The 24,667-nt window shown below is 53.7% G+C and overlaps 10 protein-coding genes across 10 annotated transcripts; 4 read left to right on the top strand and 6 right to left on the bottom strand.

The window, feature by feature from the left end:
- Positions 1-598: 598 nt before the first annotated feature.
- On the bottom strand, positions 599-916 carry N7510_010872 (uncharacterized protein; the record flags this gene model as incomplete). Its single annotated transcript, XM_056982797.1, has 1 exon — positions 599-916. The coding sequence occupies one exon, from the start codon at positions 914-916 to the stop codon at positions 599-601; it is 318 nt and encodes a 105-aa protein (XP_056828291.1).
- Positions 917-2,768: 1,852 nt separating this feature from the next.
- Positions 2,769-3,327, bottom strand: N7510_010871 (MGR2/ROMO1 family protein; the record flags this gene model as incomplete). The annotated part of the gene is made up of 4 exons (XM_056982796.1): positions 2,769-3,058; positions 3,111-3,140; positions 3,189-3,215; positions 3,267-3,327. The coding sequence occupies 4 exons, from the start codon at positions 3,325-3,327 to the stop codon at positions 2,769-2,771; spliced, it is 408 nt and encodes a 135-aa protein (XP_056828290.1).
- Positions 3,328-4,066: 739 nt separating this feature from the next.
- On the top strand, positions 4,067-6,403 carry N7510_010870 (uncharacterized protein; the record flags this gene model as incomplete). Its single annotated transcript, XM_056982795.1, has 2 exons — positions 4,067-5,194; positions 5,255-6,403. 2 exons carry the CDS (start codon positions 4,067-4,069, stop codon positions 6,401-6,403), a joined length of 2,277 nt encoding a protein of 758 aa, XP_056828289.1.
- Positions 6,404-7,838: 1,435 nt separating this feature from the next.
- On the bottom strand, positions 7,839-8,570 carry N7510_010869 (ribonuclease P subunit p20 family protein; the record flags this gene model as incomplete). Its single annotated transcript, XM_056982794.1, has 2 exons — positions 7,839-8,431; positions 8,498-8,570. The coding sequence occupies 2 exons, from the start codon at positions 8,568-8,570 to the stop codon at positions 7,839-7,841; spliced, it is 666 nt and encodes a 221-aa protein (XP_056828288.1).
- A 1,705-nt stretch (positions 8,571-10,275) lies between these two features.
- On the top strand, positions 10,276-11,601 carry N7510_010868 (uncharacterized protein; the record flags this gene model as incomplete). Its single annotated transcript, XM_056982793.1, has 1 exon — positions 10,276-11,601. One exon carries the CDS (start codon positions 10,276-10,278, stop codon positions 11,599-11,601), a length of 1,326 nt encoding a protein of 441 aa, XP_056828287.1.
- Positions 11,602-12,267: 666 nt separating this feature from the next.
- Positions 12,268-17,005, top strand: N7510_010867 (putative UDP-glucose:glycoprotein glucosyltransferase; the record flags this gene model as incomplete). Its single annotated transcript, XM_056982792.1, has 5 exons — positions 12,268-12,416; positions 12,486-12,839; positions 12,904-13,729; positions 13,782-14,042; positions 14,096-17,005. 5 exons carry the CDS (start codon positions 12,268-12,270, stop codon positions 17,003-17,005), a joined length of 4,500 nt encoding a protein of 1,499 aa, XP_056828286.1.
- Positions 17,006-17,346: 341 nt separating this feature from the next.
- Positions 17,347-19,673, bottom strand: N7510_010866 (MYB DNA-binding domain protein; the record flags this gene model as incomplete). Its single annotated transcript, XM_056982791.1, has 3 exons — positions 17,347-17,904; positions 17,955-19,567; positions 19,631-19,673. 3 exons carry the CDS (start codon positions 19,671-19,673, stop codon positions 17,347-17,349), a joined length of 2,214 nt encoding a protein of 737 aa, XP_056828285.1.
- Positions 19,674-19,897: 224 nt separating this feature from the next.
- On the bottom strand, positions 19,898-20,722 carry N7510_010865 (exosome non-catalytic core subunit RRP40; the record flags this gene model as incomplete). Its single annotated transcript, XM_056982790.1, has 1 exon — positions 19,898-20,722. The coding sequence occupies one exon, from the start codon at positions 20,720-20,722 to the stop codon at positions 19,898-19,900; it is 825 nt and encodes a 274-aa protein (XP_056828284.1).
- Positions 20,723-20,888: 166 nt separating this feature from the next.
- N7510_010864 (ribosome-associated complex protein SSZ1) lies at positions 20,889-22,766 on the top strand (the record flags this gene model as incomplete). The annotated part of the gene is made up of 4 exons (XM_056982789.1): positions 20,889-20,987; positions 21,046-21,082; positions 21,141-22,042; positions 22,095-22,766. The coding sequence occupies 4 exons, from the start codon at positions 20,889-20,891 to the stop codon at positions 22,764-22,766; spliced, it is 1,710 nt and encodes a 569-aa protein (XP_056828283.1).
- Positions 22,767-23,540: 774 nt separating this feature from the next.
- Positions 23,541-24,478, bottom strand: N7510_010863 (SUR7/PalI family protein; the record flags this gene model as incomplete). The annotated part of the gene is made up of 3 exons (XM_056982788.1): positions 23,541-24,060; positions 24,117-24,411; positions 24,466-24,478. The coding sequence occupies 3 exons, from the start codon at positions 24,476-24,478 to the stop codon at positions 23,541-23,543; spliced, it is 828 nt and encodes a 275-aa protein (XP_056828282.1).
- Between the last annotated feature and the right edge of the window lie 189 nt (positions 24,479-24,667).

Here is a 24,667-nt window from a genome sequence, read left to right as displayed (position 1 = left end):
CGTGCCCGGTGGATTGACTAGAGGGATCGGCAGTATACAGAGGAATGTGGACTACAATAGGAATAGAATACATTTATTGAACAATCATTGTCAAGTCAAGTGAAGGAGCACCGCCCTACAACACGACAGTGCGATAGAATGCGACAGAACCATCCACGCGACAGATATGAACAGAAGAAGTTCCACCAGTCCGAAAAAAAAAAAACTGGCAGAAGAAGAAGAGAAGTCAACATCAACTCGTATCACGTCAAGAAATAAAAATAAAAAAGAAGTGGGTATTCGAAGAAAATCAAGGGCGTTTCCTCTCCGAAACGGGTGTTCTCCAGCCAAACAATATAAAAGTAAAGAAGAAGAAGAAGAGCTTGGCTGAAAAGACACGATCAAGCCCGCCTCGGTGGAGAGAAATACCCCGAACAACAGCCGCAGACAGCAGCTGCATACCATGACTGCGGCGTATAAAGGAAAAGGTCGTGAGAGTGCATTGACAACACGACGACAACGACGGAACCCTTCCAGCCTTTGATATGGTCAACACAGGCCGGGACTTGTGCTGCTGCTCCTTCAGACACTGTTGTTTCCAATTGCGCACAATGCGCAATTACAGCGCCTGACCCATGACCAGCGCAAAGGATCCGGCAACCAGGACAGCGGGCACGCCCGCGCCGAGGTGAACTGCGGCGCCGGTCTTGGAGGGAGCGGCGGGGTGGGTCGTCGACGAGGGCTTGGAGGTAACCAGCGGGGTGCTGCTGGCCGGCACGGAGGTCATGCTTCCGCTGGAGCTGGGGGTCGCGGTGACGGCGTTGACGCGCAGCAGGGTCTTGGTGATAGTCGTCGTTGAGGTCGAGGTCGTGGTTTCGCTGGCGGCAACCTGGGCCACTAGGCAGAGGAGGGAGGTCGCTACAGCGCTGAACTTCATTTTGAAAATTGGTGGTGGTGATGTGATGCGATGCGCAATTCGGTCACGGAGGAACACACAGTGTATGAGCAATTGGATGATCGAGTCAGATCAGATCAGTGTTGCGGACAACAGTGCAGAGATGCTAAACGCGCACGACAGCTAAAAAAACGGTGCGACAAGCGATGTTTCGAGAGGGTCTACCGACGAAACAGGGCTGGTTTGGATGCACAGAGCGGGCGTCAAATTTGAAACGAGATAGTAAAAGAGTGTGACGAGAGAGAGAGAGAGCGCTGCTAGAGCGAGTATAGTATAAAAGAGTGACTTGGCTTTGGGGGTAATGAATGACTGGGGTGAATGAGTGAAGCGCAACCTGGGCGACGGGGAGCGTATTGTAGGTACGTAGATGCAGAGGCGTCCAAAGGGGGTCCGCCCCTGGGGTGACAGGGTCTAAATACCTAGTAGGCCATAGGGCACGCATGCTTCTGCCAGTGGGCGGACCCTGGATCAATTTTTCCTCTTTCATTTCATTTCTTTTAGTGGCCCGCCGCTCCCATTGGACACCCTGGGTTGGCGCGCGATGGGACTATTCACATCGGGACCCGAACTATAGCCACCAACGGGTCAAGGGTTCTTATTGGGCCCATAGAGGTTATTATTATTCACGCGACACCTTACACAACACCTGATCTGATCGATCACTGACGATCTCGCGCATGGTCCAAATAGCCCAGGAACTGCCGCGGTTGCACAGGACACAACAACAACTGCGGACGTAGACGACTATGTACTATACGACGTCGTAAACAAATGCGAGCTGAGAATACGAGGCTTCTTGGCCCCCTGGGGAAGTGATTTCAACACGCTATCCAAGCGTAGATGGCGTGCTCCGTCGCCGCCGACCCGTTCGTTCAATTCTGGTCGATCGGCGCCGGCGGAGGATCTACCGCACCACAACAAACACCACCGCCCTGTCGGGCGACGTGTTTCCAGAAGCGCAGTGCCTGAGCTGTCATCTGGTGTCACCCCTGGCGTCATGGAATGCAGGAACGGACAGTAGTGGGTGTGTTCGTCCCCTGGTCGGGAGATGCGGATCCGAAGAATTAGCCGAAATTGACATGAACCCCCAATTTGCCTCTCGTTCGGCCGCCCGAGTCAATAAAAATCATCCCACAACTCCACCGCGGACAAAGAACGAAAAGAACTCAGGGCCAGGCCCTTTTTGGCCTTCCCTGTTCCTGGTCGAGACCCATGGATCCTCGATGATCCACCTTGATGAGGATCGACCCCTGGACTTGCCGGGTTAGGCAGCCCTAGAGGTTTGCGCATGGGCGAGTCCGGGGATGACGGCAAGGAGGGTTCGTGGTGGCCTGAGGCTGATAGAATGGTGAACGGATGTGGACTAGACCTAATGAACACGGCGGACAGCCACAGCCAGGGCGATGCGGTCAGTTCATTGTTATTCAGTTGGCTATTATTATGATGATGATGATGTACTTCCTACTGCTGACTGGACGATGCCCTAACGGCTACCGGTGACCAGTTCAGGTCAACCCGGCCTACTGTCTATCCTACGTAGCAGATGGTTCATGTAATGGCCAAATTGATATCTGGATGATACCGCGCACTACAAAGCAACCAGGCAGGATCGATCCTCACCCTATAACTAGCACCCTGCCAGTGCCCCTAGCCTATTTACATTGTGCAGAGGTCGACAGTGCCTCCTGCCCTGCCTTCAAAGCCCCTAGTCCATTCCCGCCCTTCAAAACCAACTCACTGCCAGCACTGCTCGCTAGAGTATATCGTACAAGATTCCCTCCCCTTAATTTGGTCATGTCGCATGTCCGTTGAATGTCGCATGTCGGAGAGTGATTCATTGGCGCACCGGTCGCAGAGGGCTCGCGCGGGGCAGCATCATTGGGGGTCCGCGAGTACGGAGCCAGGCATCGTTGTAGGGTCCCTCAGTGCGAATGACGCTGCCGATGGACATGAACAGCCTGGAGAGGAGAGGCAATTGGTGAGCGATTTTGTCGCTGAGGTGGGCAAAATCACGAATTTCAAATCCAACATACCCGAAAGTAGCACCCGAGCCCAGCATGTACTTGCCTAGGGTGCGCATGACACCGTTGGGGCCAGCGCCGTACTGGAAGACGGTCACGGTTCCTGTGTGCTGTGTGAGCCAGGCGGAGTCGCATCATTGTCGTGGTCCCCTTACCAATGATAAAACCCATGATTCCACCGACAGCTGGGGAATTGTAAGCAGATACTCGAGTGGGTTCTGGTCATCACATACTGGATCCCATCAGGGCGCCCATTTTCACTGGTTGTCTGGTTAGTTCTGTTGCTCACTATCGAAGGAGGGGCGACATACTCTTGTCAAAGGTCGAGGGACCGGCAGGGCCCCCTGCAGCTGGTCCTGCAACAACAGGCATGTTGAGTGAGGCGGAAGGCTGGCGAACAGAGGAGCAAAACAGTTGAGAGACGAAGAGCAAGCAGGACCGGAGCTTCGTTTTCCCTGACGGAAGTCACCTGACCCACGTCCTCGTGCTGAGCAGGCACGTGATGTGTGGCTCCAAGTCTCAAGCCATACATTGTCATCCTCCCTCCCCTGTGGCCCTTTTCCTCTATGGCGACCATCCCCAGCCGGTGACTTTCTCGTGTGTCGATTTCTTCTTGGGGCCTCAAGCCCATACAGGCGGCTGTCCCGTCTTGTGCTTCCCTTATTGTCCTTGGACCGCCTGAGACACTCCCGGTCGCTGCCTTCCCCGGCAAGACCTCACACGCCTCCTTGGCCTGGAGCCCTCACTCTTATACGACCGACCACCACATAATCCTCCGTGGAAGGTGAGTCTACCGTCTCTCTCTGGATTCTACTGGTGGACCCTGGAACGCCCCGAGGACTGCGTCCGGGGGCCATTGAATTCTTTGAGGTTTGGCGGGCGATCGAGTAGCCGCTAACGCGACCGTTGTCACCTAGTCGGCCGACCACGAATACCAAACGCCCCCAAGCGCATATAACTTCCACAACGCCAGAAGGGCAAAACTCGGCGATTTCCTGGATTCTCTTTGCTCTCACAGTTGCAAATACCCTATCGCAACCGTTTCCGCGACCGTCAGCAATCAACCACCTAGGAAGACCATTGTGTCGAGTCATCTCCAGCATCCTTCTCCATGACTGCGGTGGCATCTCCGCCTAGCGTTCAATCGGGGCCTCGCTTGGGATGGTACAATTCTGGTGACGGAGGACAAGGAGCGCTGCCCTCAGTGAACGCGAACGAGGTCTCACGCATGTTCATGCCGCGAAAACAGATTCAGCGGTCCAACTCCTCTTCGTCCATTGCATCGTCCTCTTCTACATCGACTGTGTCTGCCTCTTCGCAAGATCCACCTGCTGGGCAAGGTGCCAACGGCGAACCCAAAAGTAATATTCCTGCTGCGAAAAAGAAGAACGTCAGAAACCCCTGGCCGAGTTCCAAATCAGAACCGGTCGCGGGAATTACCAACGCTCGATCTCAGGCGGTGCCTGCTTTCTCATCCGGGCCCTCTGCATCCTCGACCATGTCGGCTATTCATCAGCCGTCATCCATAGTCCCATCGCAACATATGCTTCAGTCGTCCCAGCAGAATGGTGTTCGACCGCCAAACGGACAGGCCGCAGAACCCCCTGCGATCCTGGCCCTTGCCCCGATCAACGGCACTTTCGAGAAGAAACAAATCAATGTGCCATTCTACCCTGATGTCCTGCGCATCGGTCGACAGACTAATGCCAAAACGGTGCCAACCCTTGTCAATGGTTTCTTCGACTCCAAGGTTCTTTCACGGCAGCACGCGGAGATTTGGGCTGACAAGGCTGGAAAGATTTGGATCCGGGATGTCAAGTCATCCAACGGCACGTTTGTGAACGGCCACCGACTCTCTCCTGAAAATCGCGAATCAGAACCACATGAGCTGCGTGAGAACGATACGTTGGAGTTGGGAATAGACATTGTGGGCGAAGATCAGAACACCATCGTACACCACAAGGTCTCAGCAAAGGTTGAACACGCTGGCATTTATGGAACCGCTCCGAATATCCTCGATCTCAACTTTGGAGATCTAGACCCAGCCTCTGGAGGCGGACTTCTTCCTTCGCCTCTCAGCCAGCCTCTGTCTCATCTCCGAGGCCGAGCAGGGAGCAACGTGAGCAATCGGAGTGCTCAAAGCGCTGCCAGCACCCAACTCAATGCGCTCCACCAACAACGTCAAATGAACTATTGGAACTCGCCAATCTCCATCGAGCAGGTTGCCAAAAGACTCACGGTATGGTCAACTAATTCAAAAAAAAAAAATTGTGAGGTTTTCTGCTAATTCACTGGGAAGGGCGAACTGAAACAAGCAAAACAACAATCGCAAGATCTACACCAGACCGACGATTTCTTGACGTCGATCATGAAGTCGGGCTATGTAGAGAAAGAAAAGGCCTCCAAGCCTTCGCCTGAAAACAATGTTCCTCGACAGCTCAATGGCCGTCCCAAGATGCCTCGCGTCGACTCCTTCTCCCGATTCTCTGATCCACCCGCTCCTCCTCCGCAGCAGCCGCTCCCTCAGAAACCCGATGCTCCCCCGCGAAGTGGAGCCGACGCATTCTCTCCATTGAAGCGCAGTGACACAGAGAAGCCCAAGGGTATGGGTGTAACTTCACCTGTCTCCCGTGATTCCAGTCAGATCCTATCTCTCATTGAGGCATTGTCATCTGCCAAGAGAGAAATTGATACTCAGGGAACTCGCATCAAGGAACTTGAGAATCTTTTGAAACAGGAACGGGCTGCACGAGAGTCGGCAGAGAGGAAAGCCAAGAAACCAGAGACCAGCCCAGACTCGGATGCTGCAGATGTCAAACCCGAGGTCGCGTCTGCTGTACCTTTGGAAAAACCAGAGCCGGTGCTTAAGCATGAAGATGTGGAAATAGCCGCAGAAACCAACCGCTCCGTTTTATCTCCAGAAGCTACGCCCTTGGAGGTCAGTCAAGCCGACTCTTCGGCAGATGTCAACACCGAAGCTCTCCAACATCGCCTGGATTCTATGATGGAGCAAATGGAGGCAATGAGACAGCAAGTTGCGTCGTTCAAGGAACGAGCCGAGAAGGCCGAAGATGAGTCGGTTCGGTCTCACAAGTCACTGGCCGAGATGATTGAAACGCTGCGGAAGGAGCGCACTGGGGCTGCTGCAGGAACAGTCCCGGATATCAAGTCGACTGCACATGACCATGGCCCGACAGGCCCTGCACCTGGGTACTCGGCATTGGGCCAGGATAATGCAGCGCACGTTGAAATGAGAGGCACGTCAACACAACCCTTCGACTCAACCTCTTCGACAGAACCAGACACTGCAGCCACGGCCTTTGCCACCCAACGGTCTCGACATAATCTTCTGGAGCAGTCCAGCCCCTATGCATCCATGCTTGGTGTGGTGCTATTAGGAGTTGGGTTAATGGCCTATCTCAACGGGTGGCAGAAGATGGAAAAGTAAGACAACATGACTTCCTTATGGACAGCCTTGCATCCTCCCATTTCTTGTAACCTAGTCTTGGGCCTACGGCCCTTGCCATTGAGTATTTCGACGAGGTTGGTGTTTTTGTTTTCTTCCCTTTGCATCATGTCTCATAGCAAACTCTCTCGTCTTTGTTCCATTGTGGGATATCCATCCATGCATGCATCCATCATCCATTCCTCACCCCGACTTGTTATTCGTCTGCCAGTCATGACTTCCTGGCAACGACGAACCATTCTCTCTCTTCACCTTCACCCACTTGTCTCATTATATCACAAACACATGGAGGTGTCCTACCGACCCCCAAACTCACTCTTTGTTCCGTTAGCGTTCGTTCTTTTTTACTACTCTGGATCTGGTCATAATCAGTCCTTCACTTTTCCCAGTTTGGGAGTCTGGTATCATCTGTCTTCAGTGTTTTTCCTTCTACTTCTCCTTTGTCTCTCTGTACATGATGGCGAAAAGAATCGGGGATATGGTTCACGACACACTCGGAGCGTCTCTCTTTTTTTAGGCATGTCTTGGTCTTCTTTGCGATCGGAAGAATGCATCCATGGATATCATCATTCGTCATGTTATGTGAGCGCCGGCTTTTCTCTTGTTCTTTTATTCTTTTCAATGGATAGTACCTATGGACGGAGTTTTAAGTTTCCTGTTTAGTCCCTGCTGGCGGGTGCGACGATTCATGCCAGCACTAACCAACCTCTGTAGGCATCATCCTCTTTTTCTTTTGGGAGCATACTCGGTAGCTTACTATGTGTGGGCTATCGGTTTCGACGTTTTTCAAAGACTAGAGAGAGGGTGAGGGTTGTTACGGTCTTTAAGAGTGTTTGTTTAATTGCATCCCAGAGAAGAAAGTAGTGTTTGATTGTGGACGGAAGATGGTGCTGACAGATTAAGGAAATTAAGAGCTGTGGCATGTCTCCTGCTCATTTACGTCTTGGTGTGATGTAGAAGTAGGAGATCGCTGCTGGGGTACTCTGGTTCCAGCACCGCTTGCTTGACCCATGGAGGTCGGGCGATGAAGGTAGATTCTGCCATGTGCGAGATAATTCTAGTGATGTTCTTCTGTTCCGGGGGAAGGGAGTAGCATCACTATGGACTGGATTCTGAACTTGCGCCAGATATGGCGCTATGGCCATGCATGCCTTCCGGGGGAGATCCAGATGGTCGAATTGTATGTCGACATGGAGTGCCGTGGACCGTAGTTGGGAAGCTGGCAGATGGATTCCTTTCCATCTGCTTAGCTGAGTTAAACTCCTGTCCTGGCCTGGCCTGGCTTCAGCCATGTGCAGCTGATGATGGCATCAATCCGGATTCGGTAGCGGTAGCCACTAGGCATTCCACATATTGTCGAACATGTCCCGTCGAGTGTATCGTAGAAAGAAAGAATCCGTCGTGTCTCCACGCGCATTCACTTGAGCGAGATAGCAACTTCGACCATCTTGATCCACCGCGTGCGCGTCTCAGGCAGCTCCTCCATCTCAGCGGGATCATCATCAGCGCCCTGCTTCCTCTTCTTGTCCGACTCCGATGCCTTCGAGTCCGGCGCGGGTGCTGAATCAACCCCCTCATCCACCTTCGAATCCGAATCATCCTGACTCTTCTTCTTCCCCGTCTCCCCCTCAGCAACATCATCCACAACAAGTACACTCCCTGTCTTAACCCTAACAACAAACCCATCCCCCCGCTCCTCAAACCACTTCCCAACACCAAGCGCCCTCTCAATCGCTCGCCCCGTAGCCTTAACAAAAATCTCCTCGCGCTTCTCCGCACCAGCAATCTTCGCCAGCTCCGCGAGTTTCTGCTTCTCGCTCGTCCGCGTATCCTCCAGGCTGACCGCGGCCGTGTCACGCTTCTCCGCCTGCCGCAGCAATTTCTGGACGCGCTTCACGGCGCTCATGAAGGGTGTACTGCTGGAGACATATACTATCTTTGGCACTGTTGCACCGGCGTAGGGCGAGGCGATCGGGGCATGCGGGATGGGTCGTTTTGAAACTTTTGCGCCTAGTACCAGGCTTGGTTAGTCTCTGTCTGGTGTTGATAGATGCGGTGGGAGGTAGGGTTGCGCACTTTTGGGCAGCTTGACCAGCTTCTGGTTCTTCTTCTCAAACCGGTGCTGGCGTTCCAGCGGGCCTTTTCCCATGGTGGACGGTATGGTTGGTATCTGGGGAGCTTGGGTTGTTTCTGTTGCTGCTCTTATCGTTTCTTTTTTTGCCGGGCGGTCTGGTGATGACATAATGGGTGTGAAGTGAACCCCCGAATTAGGAAGGTGCAAGTGTGTTGTTCAGCTGGGTATGCTGTCAGTTATGGTGGACGTCTATTGTGTGTTGTTTTGGAATGCGCTCGGTTTGTAGATGGTGGCTCTCAAACTATTGTTTTGGTGGTGTACTTGTAGAATTATTAGGACAGTGTCGAGTCCTGGGCAGCACACGATATATATCACCAGTACCTGCCTACCACTAAACAACGACTTCCAGCTACATTCGATTCAATGGCCATCATATCACCACCATAGCAGTTAATCATAGTCTATCGCAAATTCAGTGTTCACCAAGGATTGATTGAATTAGAATACGTATTGCTGCCCAGTAGGGCTCCGGAGAAGGAAGCCTTGGAGACAAGTACAATAACTAATCATTGCCTTGACACCTATCTTTTTGAGGGGTTTCCTCGAAAGCTAGCACTGCCACCAGTCATATCCATCCCGCATCCTGTCATTAGCTATCATTGAGTGATGCCATGATCGCCCGGAACCCCTTCGCGCCCCTTCCGTGTGAGACGTCGGCTGTCTTCTCGGTAGGAGCGCCACGCTGCCCCGGGCCAGTTAGGAACGAGGGCAGATCGCAGTGGCCCAGACTCTGTCGATCAAAGTCCGGTCCCACGAGACCCAACTACCGGGTAGTTACCCTCAGGAATTGATTAACAGGGAAGTAACCACTGTACTCCCCCTACAACGTGGCTGGATATACTTGAAATATTTCAAATCTTGAAACTCCGGTTCGTGCTCCCCATGAACCTGATCGATCTTCCGTTCGAGGTGAAACCGCGAGTGCAGGTTCAGGTCCCGTCAGTCCGGGTGGACCCGTCGGACCTGACTGACTCGATGGATCCATGGATCGAGTTGTTATGATGGGGATGGGCGTGGACGGTGCGGACTAATCATGTCATAGGCAGTGCCGTACCTACTACGACTGTAATTCCACCCCACTAATAACAGGAGATAATAGTTCGGCGGTGATTGACCGGGGAGGATGACGCTGCTAGTTCGTTAGTACCAACGGCTGCCTTCCTGCGGACCCGGTGTCCCGGTATTCGGGGCCGGTTTTTTTTTTCTTTCAACTTTACCTTCGGACGCGGGGAGCCCCGATGGCGGACTTGCGCTGGATGTACTAGGTCATAACAACGGAGAAGGCAACCGTGGCACCGAGTCCATAGTTAATTAATTTGATCGAGTCTAGTAATCAGAGCAGTGGCGTACGGAGTGCACACACGAGCTGAGTGGACCAGTCCAGTGGATCAGTCTCGTTACTCGGGTGGGTGCATTCGATCGGGTCTAGACAGAAGGAACAACTTCCTTTTCTCTTTTCTCATCCTTTTCTGTCTCTTCCTCTTTCGTCTCCTTGCACCCCATACACTCGTTGTTTTGAATCTTCTTTTCTCCCATTTGACCTGTCTCAACTGCAACCTTTCGCTTCTTTTCTTTTTTGTGCCGTCATCTCCGATCTTGTCCCACCCTTATCCCTTGGTGGCTTTGGAATCGTGCCGGCCCACGGGAGCCTTGACTGCTCCAATACTTATCATCCGTCTTCGTCTTTTCCTTCTTCTTTCCACGGCTGCACTTTGCAATCATGGCTCCCCATCGCGAGCCGCTTGATGCCCCCAATGGCTCGTCCCTGACCTGGATCTTCGAGCACTGCCTGCGCTACCCGGGCTCTTACGAGATCCCTCTGCGTGCCATGTATGATCTCAACTGCCACCCGGCCCAGCAGCCGGGTTCTCGTTCCCCCGAAACCGCGTTCACCCCGCGCAACTCCACCTCGACCAAATCTTCGCGTTCTTCCCAGGACGCCTCGATCGACCCGGCTGCCGATTTCCGCGCGCAGCTGGTCCACCAGATCTCCAAGCTGCCTTCGCAGCCTTGCACCCTCCCCGCCAGCTTCATTACTTCATTTCTGCGCCGCTGCTTCACCAAGGAATTGGAGACTGTGGATTTCCCTCAGGTCCTGACCGCGCTGGATTACCTCAAGGACTTTGAGTCTCGTCGCCGCAAGGAAGTTGCCGCGGCTCTGCAACGTCTCAACATCAAACCAGAAGATGTCGAGGAACCCAACCGTTCCGAGCTGGCTCGGAAGTATCCCGGCGTGCTCTCGTGGATTAGAGCAATCAACGTCAAGGGCAAGATGGTCGAGGCCCTGTACACCCAAATCTACATCGGCATCCGTCGCTGGACGCTTATCAACGAGATGCTACTTCCGGATTACAACAAGGCCAACTGCATCGCCATGCTCAACACTCTCTTTCCCCCCATCACCGACTCCATGCCTACCCCAACCTCTCAGTTGACTCATCGGATCCTCAAGTCGCAGCGCGACGGGTTTTTCCGCTATATCATCGCCCGAGAGACCCAAGGCAAGGACGTCCTGAACCCGATCATCTGCCAGGGAGCGCCAGAGGGTCATCTCAACTCGTGGCCCAAGGTCCACGATGCTTTGGACAAGTATCTGTATCTTGCCAATGAAACGATCGACGAGTGCATGTTGGTCACCGAGCCCATTCACTTGGAAGAAGGCGATGCACAGAACCACAGCAACAAGGGCCGCAAGGTAGACTCGGGGATCAGCTTTGGCTCAACTAGCAGCAGCGGTAGCGGCAGCGGCTCCTCCGAGGATTCGGAGAAGCCACTCCCGCAGTTCCCTACTCTTCATCATGGCGGTCAGACCAAGACTGGCGGGTCTACTCTCGAGCGCCTTGCTCGTGAGTTCCGCAAGTTCGGCGACAGTGCCAAGTCCAAGAACCTGAAGAAGATGAAGTCGACCAGCGTGCTGGGCTCCCGGCCCGGCAGTCAGCTCAGCTATGCACCCAGCTATACTGAGAGCTCCGTCTTCGAGACCGACGGCCCGAAGCGTCATCGATTGATTAGCGAGGCTACCTTCCGCAAGAAGTCTCAGGCTTAGGAAGCGAGCTTCCTCTTGCAATACATATCTTCCCGTGATCGACTGACCGGCTCTTCGTCACATGGAATGGACAGAGAAGCCCAGTGCCTCTCTCTCCCCCACATTGTCACCATATTTCTTTTCTTCCTTGTCTTCCTTGACCTGGCGTCTGTGCAACTGGAGCAAGAAACAGTTGGATTGCATATTTTGAGTGTCTATTATTCTTTTTTTCTGGGAGGATCATTTGGCGCACATGGACGCATATCACCGGCGGTGGCGCACAAGAAAGTCAGGCCCAGGTGGATCTTTTTGTTCTTTTAACGATTTCATGCCTAACGAATGCCGAAAATTTGAAAACGAACCGAACAATCCGTAGTTCGTCCAGTAAATCTCTCGGAGGTGCTGCGCAAGTGGCCGCACTGCCCGCCGTAACAGCGATAAGATAAGACCAATCATCCAAGTGTCCACTTCAGGTGATTTCAGCTCCCGCCCCAAGTAGCTCTCTTTGTAACCATCTTGACTCGGGACCTGGGCCCGTGATGCTTGTGCTACATTCCACTCTCATTGATTAACCCTAGCGACCGCTTTGACCGCCTCCGCGCAAACACAGCGACTTGCGTGGCGGGGCCGCTGTCTCCTGTACACATTCCACTATATACCCATTGCACGACCCATTGCGGCCACAGCATGGGTTCCTCACGACAGTCGCCCCTATCATGGCGGTGGTACACCGCCATCGCGGCATGTCTGTCTGCTGGACTGGTAAATGCTAGCCCAGCAGTGAACGTGGCTCTCCAAGCTTCCTTCGACGCAGCCCCGTACCTAGTGGAGCTCCTGTACGTTCTCACCCCCAACGACTGTTACATTTACCACCGGTGATATCTCACACACGCATGTGCCAACAGTGAATCCGCCGCAGAAGAGAACTCTACCGCTTACTTCCCGCTCCTCGACCGCATCGCCGACGGCACCTTCGAAGAAGCCACTACGGAAAAAGAGCTCTACGACCGCTTTCTGCAGGTCATCCACGAAGATGGTCACCTCAGCACTGCCGAGAGTCTTTCATCGTTTAAACTCTCGCTTGCGGTTCGGTCGTCTGCGCCTCGCATCGAGGCACATTACCAGTTCTATAACTCCTCTGTTCAGCAGACCCTCATGGCGGCTCAGGATGCCGTGTGTCCTGTTTGGGTTCATTCGGATGGAAAGCAGTATTGCTCGGCGAGCATGGGAAGGGCGCAACAGGATGTTCTTGGGGAACAGTGCGTAACACTGATACGTCCTTATGATTGAAGACTTGTCGGACTGACCCTTCGGCTGTTATAGAGATCCCAGAGAGCTTCCCTTTGATCGGGTTTTGGGAGATGTTTCACTGCCTCCCGCTGTGTTGTACGCGGATATTTCCGCGCCGACGTTTAAAGATTTCCATGAGACGCTGCGTGAAATGGCGAAAGAAGGACAGGTATCCTATCGTGTGCGCTACCGGCCCCCTCAGCACTGGACCTCGCGGCCATTGTTTGTCTCTGGGTATGGAGTGGAACTTGCGTTGAAGCGAACGGATTATATTGTCATCGATGATAGAGCTGCCGAGCAGCGAGAAGAGAAAGAACCCAATAAGGAGGAGGAATTGAAAGAAGACGCCCCGGATGACCTCCGCCCGCTATCCGCCTCCGAAGTCTCCAGACTGGGCCTCAATGCTGCGAGCTATGTGATGGACAGTGCAGACCCCTTGGATACGTTGATCAAACTGTCTCAAAACTTCCCGAAATACTCATCTATGGTGGCTGGCCACAACGCCTCGGCGGCTTTGCGGAAAGAGATTCGCACGAACCGCGCGCAGATGGTCCCACCGGGATACAATGTGATGTGGATCAATGGAGTTCAGATGGATTCGCGGCAGATCGACGCTTTCTCTCTCCTGGACCACCTGCGTCGGGAGAGAAGAACGATCCAGAAGTTCCAGGATTTGGGCTTGTCTGCCCAAGAGGCCGTGAAGCTTCTGTCGCACCCTCTTCTTGCGGCATCTCAGGCAGAGGATGCCTCACACCGATATGATTATCGAGATGAACTGGAAGGGGGACAAGTTATCATTTGGATGAATAACTTGGAGAAGGACTCTAGATACAAGGACTGGCCCAGTGAGCTTCAAGCAGTATGGATAACCTTATGCTTTGGAGGCGTCACTGTATACTGACCTCTTCCAGTACCTAATGGGAGCCTACCCGGGCCAGTTGCCTCCAGTGCGCCGTGCACTCCACAATATCGTCATACCAGTCGACCTGAGCAATCCCGAAGATATGAACACAGTCTCTGGGATTCTGCTTACTTTTATTAAGCGAATGATCCCGGTGAGGTTCGGATTTGTGCCCACCACTTCCTCGCCGGAGGCTATTGCCCAGGCGAAGGTAGTTCATTACCTCCGGGAGACCTATGGGCTGGCTGCTCTTATAGAATACCTGGACGAGGTAAGGTCATCCATACAAAAATCCATCTAAGTGCTGATATTAATACCGCGCAGTCTGCCTCGGGATTGAAAGCGAGAGTTCCAGACAGATCCGTTTTCGCCTCCATCACCAAGAAACACGAACCTCGAACCGAGAAGGAGACCTTATCTTTAGATGAGGTATTGAAAAAAGAAGATTATGAAAACCTGGTCTCTCGCACAATGGATTACACGCGTCGTCTGGACATTGGCAGCGGACGCTACTTCTTGGTCAACGGAGTGCCCATTCTCCGTGAGGACAATTGGATGGAACAGATGAGTATGCAGATCAGCAAGGATCTTCGCTCCATCCAGGAGGGTATCGCAGAAGGTCACATTGAAGAGGATGCTTGGCTGCCGGGTTTCCTCTTGCATGGCACCTATGAGCGACGGAATAATTTCCTCATGCCTGAAGATCCGAAGAGTGTCCGCATTGTGGATCTTGCTGGTGTTGATGGATTGAATGCCCTCCCTGGAATCGAATCAGAGAAAGGTGCTCTGGAAAGTGTTCAGATGATCGTTGTGGGCGATTTCGATTCGGAAGAAGGATTGAAGCTGCTGACCGAGGCTCTAAACTTCCGGAAAGAACATAATGAACTGGATATTCTCGTGCTGCATAATGCCGCCTCTGTTGCTGATTCAAATCGACTTGGCAGCATTGTTTGCTCTCTGGTTAGAGGAGAAATCTCGGCTGATCTGTGCAAGGAGGCTTCCCGCTCGCCTACCAAGGGAGAAGATATCCCGAAGGTCCTGGAAAAGCTCACCGCAAATGAAGACGCAATTGGGCAAGTTGCAGAGGAGCAGGAGTTGCACCGACATCTGGCGGAAGAGCTTGGATTTGAACCTGGCACAGAAGGTCTCGTTGTGAATGGCCGGGCAGTTGGACCTATCGGAAAAGATAACTCTCTGGCTGCAGACGACCTGAACCAGCTTGTTGCCTACGAGCGCACCAAGCGAATCAACGCTGTCGCAGAGGCGGCTTCAAAGCTTGAACTTGATGCCCGACTCGCCCAGCCGCTCGATCTCGCTAGGCTTACTTCACTTGTTGCTCTTTCAAGCATCTCCGATGTCCCGGAAGGGATCTTTGAGAATACCCCCGACTTTCGGATGGACGTGTCTCAACGGTGGAAGACGGATCACTCCGTGATCAAAGTTTCTAACTCTGAGGATCCCTCGATTAACGTGATTGCCATTGTTGACCCGGCCTCCGAGTCCGCTCAAATATGGCTTCCGATTCTCAAGGTTCTTTCAGAACTGGCGGGTGTCGAGTTGAAGATCCTCCTCAACCCCAAGGAAACGATGCAAGAGCTTCCGGTCAAGCGTTTCTACCGTTACGTGCTTGAGTCTGAACCGTCTTTCACGGAAGATGGCTCGTTGTCTCGACCCCAGGCCTCATTCACGGGCGTGCCCGTCGAAGCCCTCCTGACACTCGGCATGGACGTCCCATCATCATGGCTCGTGGCTCCCAAAGAGTCCGTCCACGACCTTGACAACATCAAGCTCAGCTCGCTCAAATCCGATTCAAATGTCGACGCCATCTACGAGCTCGAGCACATCCTGATTGAAGGACACACCCGCGATCTCACAGCCAAGTCGCCGCCGCGGGGCGTACAACTAGTTTTGGGTACTGAGAACAACCCCTACTTCGCCGACACCATCATCATGGCCAATCTGGGCTACTTCCAGTTCAAGGCCCAGCCGGGCCTCTGGCAGATCAATCTGAAGCCCGGCCGCAGTGAGAAGATCTTCAATATCGACAGCGTCGGCGGCGAGGGGCAGCGCCCCCAACCAGGTGACGAGAACAACGAAGTCGCGCTCCTGTCCTTCCAGGGCCGAACGCTCTTCCCGCGTCTATCACGCAAACCTGGCATGGAAGCCGAGGATGTCCTGGAATCCGGTCCCAAGCCGGGGTCGACAATGGACTACGTCTCCAAGGGTCTGAATTTCGCCTCGGGCGTTCTCTCCAGTGTCGGTATGAAATCCCCAAGCGGTGGCGAGCAACACGCCGACATCAACATCTTCTCTGTCGCCAGCGGACATCTCTACGAGCGCATGCTCAACATCATGATGGTCTCCGTGATGCGACACACCAAGCACACCGTCAAATTCTGGTTCATCGAGCAATTCCTCTCGCCTTCCTTCCGCGCCTTCCTCCCCCACCTCGCGCGCGAATACAACTTCTCCTACGAAATGGTCACCTACAAATGGCCGCACTGGCTGCGCGGTCAGCGCGAGAAACAGCGCGAGATCTGGGGTTACAAGATTTTATTCCTGGACGTCCTCTTCCCCCTATCTCTGGACAAAGTCATCTTCGTGGACGCGGACCAAATTGTCCGAACAGACATGTACGACCTCGTCACGCACGACCTGGACGGCGCGCCGTACGGCTTCACCCCAATGGGCGACTCGCGCGTCGAGATGGAGGGCTTCCGCTTCTGGAAGCAGGGATACTGGAACACCTTCCTGCGGGGGAAACCATACCACATCTCCGCGCTGTATGTCGTTGATCTGGCGCGGTTCCGCACGCTAGCAGCGGGCGACCGCCTGCGTGGTCAGTACCAGATGCTCTCGGCGGATCCGAACAGTTTGTCGAATCTCGACCAGGACCTGCCGAATCACTTGCAGCATAACCTGCCCATCCACAGTCTGCCGCAGGAGTGGCTGTGGTGCGAGACGTGGTGCAGTGATGAGGATCTGGAGACGGCGAGGACGATTGATCTGTGTAATAACCCACAGACGAAGGAGCCGAAGCTTGCCAGGGCGCGCAGGCAGGTTCCCGAGTGGACGGTTTATGATGATGAGATTGCGAGTTTGGCGAAGAGGGTTGCGGCGGTGGATGAGGAGGTTGCCGGGTTCGTGCAGTCGGGTGAGGATGGTGTGCCTGTTCAAGAAGCCGAGGTCGAGGGCGGGGTGGTGGGTGAGGATGAGCACAAGGATGAGCTATAGAGTCCTTGTAGTGTATACCTAGGAGCGACGAAGAGAAAGAAGAATGTATTTCATCATGTATGACAGCAAGTAGAGATGAGAAATACTAATAGTAGAATTTAGGGGGTTTCTAGTACTTAGTAGTCGACTAGCTCACCAGGCCCACCTGGGGAGCGATATTTTCAAGTTGATCAACCTAGGGTCCAGTGACTGTTTTATAGTTAGGTGGGGAGTGAAAAAGAAAGGGACTGTTAAAAACCTTAGACACGGTCTGGAAGCGTATCAATTCATTCATATTTTTGTTTTACACGTTCAACATTATTAGTTCCTCTCCTGGTATTTTGTACAAACCAACCCATCAATCAATCCGACTCAGATCCGTACTCCTTAACCGACACCTCGGAATCCTCATCCGATGAGTCGCTGCCATACTGCATTTCGGAGTCTACATTTTCAAGATCCACCTTGACATCTTCTTGATCATCGACAGCATTGCCTAACGGGGACATCGGTGGCGGAGGGGCATATGTCGATGATAGCTCGTAGGCCTGGCTGCGGCCGATGTTGGTTTCTTCGTCATCGCTCTCTTCGGCAGCCGGTAGACCAATGGCATTGTCCTTATTCTTCTTGGACTTCTTCTTGCGTTTCTTGATTGATTCCGTCGGCTCAACTTCGGGCTCAGGTTCAGGTGCAGGTTCTTGTTCATTGTCCGAGACGCCATTGAGCTCGGATGCAGCGGACTTGCGGCTCTTCTTTTTCTTTTTCTTCCTCTTCTCGCCGTTCTCCGCGTGCTCCGCATCCTCTGCAGCCGCGGTCACTGCAGTGTTGGCGTCTTCTCTGTTGACTTCGGCCTCGGTTGCTTCGGAATGCTTCTTCTTCTTCTTTCTCTTCTTCTCCGGTTGCTCTCCGTTGTCGGCCTCCTCTTCTTCCGCTTGCTCATCCTTCTTCTTGCTCTTCTTTTTTTCTTCACAGGGGCTGGTGAGGAGGGCGCCTCAGCTTCCGTAGTGTTTGTCTCGGCGTGTTTGCGCTTCTTTGATTTTTTGGCGGAAGAGACCACAGGTGGTTGATTGTCAGTAGCAGCTGTAGCTTGAACTTCAGATTCAGATTTGGCATTCTCCTGAGACATGGAAGCGAGCGCGGCTTGCGCCTCTTTCTTCCCCTGGGATGAAGCAAGAGCCGCGTTTTCCTCCGTCATGCTGAATCCACGTCTGAGGCTTTGAGATTCAGCTGGAACATCGTCTCCGACTGAGTCCTCGTCACTGCCCTCATCCTGGACGTATTCCAGGCTGATCGCCTGATCCTTCACCATGAATCTTTTGTTCCAGCTGGCATTCTTCTTTGCTGTGTCTGCGAGATCAGGCATTGCGTTTGGATCGCCTGACCTGACCCGTAGTCCGCGGACATGGGAGCGAAGTTTGCGGTATCGATCTGCACACTGTTGTCGAGATCGGATGTTCCCCATTGCATCGCTCACAGAACCCCACGCGAGGAGCTTGTCGTCCATTTCAAACATGTCTTTGCCACAGCTTTCCGGGACCGTTTGTTTCAAACCCCTCCACATGCCCTCAATTACCTCAAGCAGCAGGCGGATCTCGGGCTCCTCCCATGCACCGTGTCTCATCTTATCGCGGTGCTCCAGGCGGTTCTTCCACCGCTGCGTGACATCGTCATCAGAGCGGCCGAGCATGTTGGCAATTTCCTTCCATTTAGGCCCCATTTGGGCAACGAGTTGGATGAATTCCTTGTCCTGCTCTGGTGTCCAGTCATGCGCTTTCTGCCCCGAGGCTTGAAAGTGTCGCCGCATGAACCGATACACGGATCGTTTCTCGCGGTCCGGGAGAGTGCCGAGGATCCTGGACCAAAATTCGGCCTTGTTGATGGAGGCATTTTCAAGTGGGAATTCCTTCTCTGGGCCACGCTGGGAGAACTGCACCAGCATGTCGAACTGCGGTCCTTCGATTTGATGTTCCGCGCAGAATGCCAGCTTGAACCCCTCCATTCTCTGAACTTCTTCGTCCGTGAAGAAGCCGACTTTCATGTCGTTCTTCCCTCGTCGTGATCTCCTGTTGGCTTTCCTCTTCTTTTCTTCTGCGTTGGGAGTCGAGGAGTCGCGCTCGCCGCTGGGCTCCTGGCTTGCCGATGTCGGTCTCGAGGGGACGTGTTGAACAGGCTGAGGAGTGATGGGTTCCTCTCCATTTTGATCTGGAGATGCACGGGATGGCGTCGGGGAATTTTCTGGCTGCGAGGAAGGAGGAACCTGTTGAGATTCGGGGACAGGGCGAGCTTGGTTCACAGCGGTGAAGGAGACGCCGTTTGATCCCGGGGAAGACGGCATGGTGACAGTTATGTTGTCCTTGGGTGCGTGCCTCTTCTTCTTCTTTTTCTTGGGCTCAGCTGGTTCCGAGTCGCGTTTGCGTTTAGGGGCCGACTCGTCTGCGTCTTCAAGGGGAGGGAGGTCTGGATGGTCTTCGGCCTCGAGGCCATCACCGACGGCGTGTAGTGGAGAGGAGCGTCGTTTGGAGCGGGACTTTTTTTTCTTTTTGGAGAACTCCATGACGGGTGAGAGGTGTGGAGCTTCGGGGACTGCGCAAGATGGTTCAGCCTCGAAAAAAAAAGTCGACGAGGACGCGCGGAATAATTACTCACAAGACTCTTCTTCGCCAGTCATCTGCGAAGATTTCTGACCCATGGCAAGCCCGAGGGAGAGACAACAGAAAGAAGGAGCAGGGCAGGACGCGGAAGAAAGTTGGGTGGGCCGGGTGGTGACAACGTTATGATTGGTTGACTGGTGAGTACAGCTCTGTAGAGGACGTGTAGCAGCAGTAACGAGGTAGATGGACAGGACGTATAGGAGGTTCTTATAGTTATTGTATGCAAGGAATTACTCATAATATCGTACAGATACATTTGACATCACCCGATCTTCATCTCGCGCAGAATCCTCGACACCAGCTTCTTCTGCTCCGATGTGCTCAGGGCGCCCTCGTCCGTCTGCTGCAGACATCGCCCAATGGCCACCGTCACCTGGACGGCACTGTCTCCAGCATTCGAGCAATCCACCCAGACCTTCCCATTCCGCCCGACCGCAATCTCAAATCCTCCCACGCTCTCCAACTTCTTGTCCAGTTCAGACAGGACAACCAGTCCCTCGACGGCGTCCGTCTGGTCCGGCGAGGCCGAGCTGGCTCGGATTAACCGCGCTGCCATACCCGTAGAAACATCAAACACCATACCCCCCACCAGCGGGCCCAGACCACCGGGTTCTGCCTTGCCCGTGGCGGGATTAACGCAGGTGAGCTCGACCTCGGCGCCGGCACCGATTCCGACAGACAAGACCCGCGCATAGACCAGCTCGCCCTGCTTCAGCATCGGTCTTGTTTTCTTCGTTGCGCCCTCAAAGGACAGCTGGCCCAGCAGGGCATGCGCCGTATGTGGAGTCACCATGCAGTGGAAGTAGTCGGCGCTGGAATGGTGGATCTGCGCGATGATGAGGTCATTGGGGGTCGGGATGTAGCGGCGATTGGAGAATGAGAGAAGGGATACGGTATTTCGTTTGGCATCGGTCGTCAATAGACCGGCTTGTGTTGCTGTGAGGACATGGCCGGCCGCCGCTGATGTGGAAGGCTGCGATAGTAGCCGGAGTCCGGGACCCAGTTTGAGAGGATTGTTGTTTTTGCTTGGAGGCAATTGGTCGGACGGCACCTCTTCGCCAGGGAGTAAGACGAGCGGCGTCGTCATGGTAGAAAGATGATTATTGGGAGGGAGTGAATTAATTGCAAGCACTCGAAAGAAGAAAACGCTTATCGGATATCCTTACATAAGCACAGTCAAAAAGTTTTTCCCCCGCTGGCCTTGATCGATTCACTCCTTCACTTTCCTCAACATCAATTCATTTCTTTGCAACATGGGTGACGCGGCTAACGGTGTCTCTGCGGAGGCAGAGAGATTTGCCATTGGTATCTCCTTTGGCAACACATCCAGCTCCATTGCTCGTATTTCGCCTGTACGTGTGAAGAGCCTTCGACTGGCACCCGATCAAAACTGACATATCGTTCATGTAGGAGGGCAAGGCTGAGGTGATTGCCAACGAGGAAGGAGGTGAGTTTCTGTTTTCTCCAGTTCAGCCAAATTCATTGCCGTCTTCTGACTAGCCCAGATCGTCAAATTCCTAGCATTCTCTCTTACATTGAGGGAGAGGAATACCACGGCACACAGGCCAAGGCACAGCTCCTTCGCAACCCCAACAACACTATCGCATACTTTCGGGACTACCTGGGCAAGGACTTCAAGTCGATTGACCCGACTCCATGCCACCAGTCGGCCCACCCGCAGCAGAGCGACTCGACCGTGGCTTTCTCGGTCCGCGACTCTCCCAGCTCCGAGACCCCCAACACCGTCACCGTCCAAGAGGTCACCACCCGCCATCTCCGTCGTTTGAAACAGTCCGCTACCGATTTCCTGGGTAAGGACGTCAACGCGGCCGTCATCACCGTTCCCACCAACTTCTCCGATGCCCAGCGTGAGGCCCTGGTTGCTGCGGCCAAGGCTGCCGGCATCGAGGTGCTGCAGCTGATCCATGAGCCCGTTGCGGCTGTCATGGCCTACGATGCTCGTCCCGAAGCTACCGTGACTGACAAGCTGGTTGTGGTGGCCGACCTGGGCGGCACCCGGTCCGATGTGGCCGTCGTGGCCTGCCGCGGTGGCATGTACACCATCCTGGCCACTGCCCACGACTACGAGCTGGGCGGTGCATCCCTGGACCAGATCATCATCGATCACTTCGCCAAGGAGTTCATCAAGAAGCACAAGACCGACCCGCGCGAGAACGCGCGCGGCCTGGCCAAGCTGAAGTCGTTCGGCGAGGGTACTCGCAAGACTCTCAGCCAGACCACCAACGCCCAACTGAGCATTGAGAGCTTAGCGGACGGTATTGATTATCACTCCACTGTCAATCGTACTCGGTTCGAGCTGCTATCGAACAAGGTCTTTGCTCAGTTCACCGGTTTGATCGAGCAGGTGGTCAAGAAGGCCGAGCTTGATGTCCTGGATATCGATGAGGTACGGTTCCTTTTTTTTTCTATTATTTAAATCTATATTGACATTAACCCAGGTTATTTTCTCCGGTGGTGCCTCGCACACGCCCAAGATTGCCCAGTTGACGCGCAACATCTTCCCCGAGAAGACCAACATCCTGGCCCCCTCGACCTCGACCACGGCCATCAACCCGTCCGAGCTGTCCGCCCGTGGTGCCGCCTTCCAGGCGTCCCTGGTCCAGGAGTTCGACAGCGAGGACATCGAACAGTCCATCCACCCGATGGTCACCGTGACACCGCACCTGAGCAAGGCGATCGGCGTAGAGATCACCTCGGCGACCAGCAAGACGGCCTTCCAGCCCCTCCTGGACGTGGAGACCGCCCTTCCCGCCCGCCGCATTGCGCAGTACTTTGCCCCCAAGGAGGGCGGCGATGTGCTCGTGCGCGTGTGCGAGGGCGCCCGCTCGATCAAGGTCACCAAGCCCGAGCCCAAGGTTAAGGCTGAGAAGCCCGCTGAAGATGACGAGGATGACTCCGACTTTGACGACTCCGAAGAGGAGGAGGATGATCTCCGCGAGGTTGTCTGGAAGGCGGAGAAGCCCGTCGCCGAGATGGCCGTCAAGGGCGTTAAGGCTGGCGGCAAGATCGAGGTTATGGTCCACGTGAACCCGGATCTGGGTCTGCAAATCGCGGTGCGTGAGGTCGGTGGCCAGAATGCCGTGCGCGGTGCTATCAATGGCTCTGCTTAGGTGGTGGTGTCTTGATCAAAAATTGCTTTTCTTTTGTTATGTGATGATGGCATGCATGATTGATAGAAGCTGTTGTTTCTTTCCATTTTCATTATATAGACTCTCAATCTGGATGTAGCCAATGATAATTTGGTTTCCTTTGGCCATCGATTCCTAGTCTATAAAGTCTATAGATCTGCTCGAAGGTACAGACATTACGCGATGATTCAGAACAGAACCCAATGATCTAAAACAAGACATTATATTACAACTATTAGGGTAAGTTGGAAGTCTCTCGCAAGAGAAGCCCACAAAACCATAAAATACCCAGATAAACACCAAATGGCGGAAGGAGAATCATCAACGTGTGAAACTCGGTAGACAAAACTCCGCAAAATCTTGAGAGAAACACAGGAGATGCCATCATGATAATGATGAACACCGGAGACAGGTGGAATGTAACGATCGTGAACAGTTCGTAAGGCATGGTATGACAACGATGATGGTAGTGAATGTGATGTATGGGCAGGAAGAAGAGCGAGCTTGTCGTCGTCTGTCTCCCCAGCGCCACATAAGCAAGGCCTTGCTTCGACCAAAATCAAAGACGAGAAATTAATAGAAAAACCATCCCAGACAACAATAAGTTTCAAATGGGATATATAGATGAAGAAGGGGTCCGTCAATCAGTCGGGCATGTCAACAAAAACAGCCAAAAGTCGAGTCTGACTCGATTAATCGTTTTTTTTTACTTTTTGGAGGTCCCACACCGAGAGAAAGCGGTATAACCCACTTAGCCTAAGCATAAGAAGTAGTCTCCTTCTTATTAGCACCGCTTTGACTGCGCACGCTGTTCGAGCGTGCCGAAGAAAAGAACCCGCGACGCCGCTGCTCACGCCCACTGTAGCCGGCGTCTTTACGACCCACCGCACCGCCTAGGCAGTAGAGCAGACAGGACAGGAACAGGCAGGCTGTAGCGGTCCACATGAAGGCGAAGGCCTTGACGCCTAGTTTCGCGGTTTGGCCGTTGCGGTTGAATGCGTTCCGGCCTTGGACGAAGACGGCACTTTTAACCCAATGGTTAGTATCGTGGATTAACCGGAAGAGGACATGTGAAGGGAGAGAGGGGACATACGTCATGAGACAGGTCGTGATGGCTTGGAAGGTAAGGGCCAGCCAGGACAGGAAGCCGGAGATGTAGCTGCCGATGCGGGTGCACAAGGCCAGCAGGCCAGTGAAGAGGGCCAGGGTTGCGAAGAACAGGCCGATGATAATGAAGGGGAACATGAACCGCGATGTGAGGAAGTAGTGGTTGGTTCTGGGGCGGTTCGTTAGATCTGGACTTGAGACATAGATTGTATACTAGCAACATACCCAATGAACTGGTGCGGCACGTTAACCGTGGTATTAAAGTTGCGATGGCTTGGCGGGTCGAGAGGGAAGTCCGGGTGCGAGGTGCCGCAGTCATTTAACCCATTCTTGACGCTGCACAGCGCCCAGAAGGTCCAGCGTGACAGCGGGGGTGCGCCTGGGATGTTGGCCGTGTTGGCTTGCAAGAAGTAGATGCGGTTCAGCGGGTTGGAGTTGCGAGCTCCGCCCAACAGGGTTAGGAAGATGAGCAGGATGGCGGAGGCCATGAAGAACAGGCCCAAAAAGCCCATTCCCACTCCTGGTATGGTCGTTAGTTTTGGAGTATAGAGTCTACGAAAGGGAGCGAACGTACTGCTTAAAGCCATTGCGCGATGGATGTTCGAGGGTGATCGATCTAGTGTCGGGGAAGGGATGAATTAATGAGGATCAAGTCGAACAGTGCGGAAGAACAGGAAGAAAAGAAAAGGCATGGCAGAGAATGCAGCCCAGTATAAACGTCAAGGAAGCCGGGCGATCCGTCGATGGTCGACGTCATGCTTGCACTTGCTGGTGGG

The sequence above is a fragment of the Penicillium lagena genome, assembly GCF_028827675.1.
Source record: "Penicillium lagena strain IBT 129212 chromosome Unknown utg000008l_segment0_segment0, whole genome shotgun sequence".
Lineage (NCBI taxonomy): Eukaryota > Fungi > Ascomycota > Eurotiomycetes > Eurotiales > Aspergillaceae > Penicillium > Penicillium lagena.
Note: the sequence above shows the minus strand (reverse complement) of the source record. Positions and strands in the feature narration are given on the sequence as shown.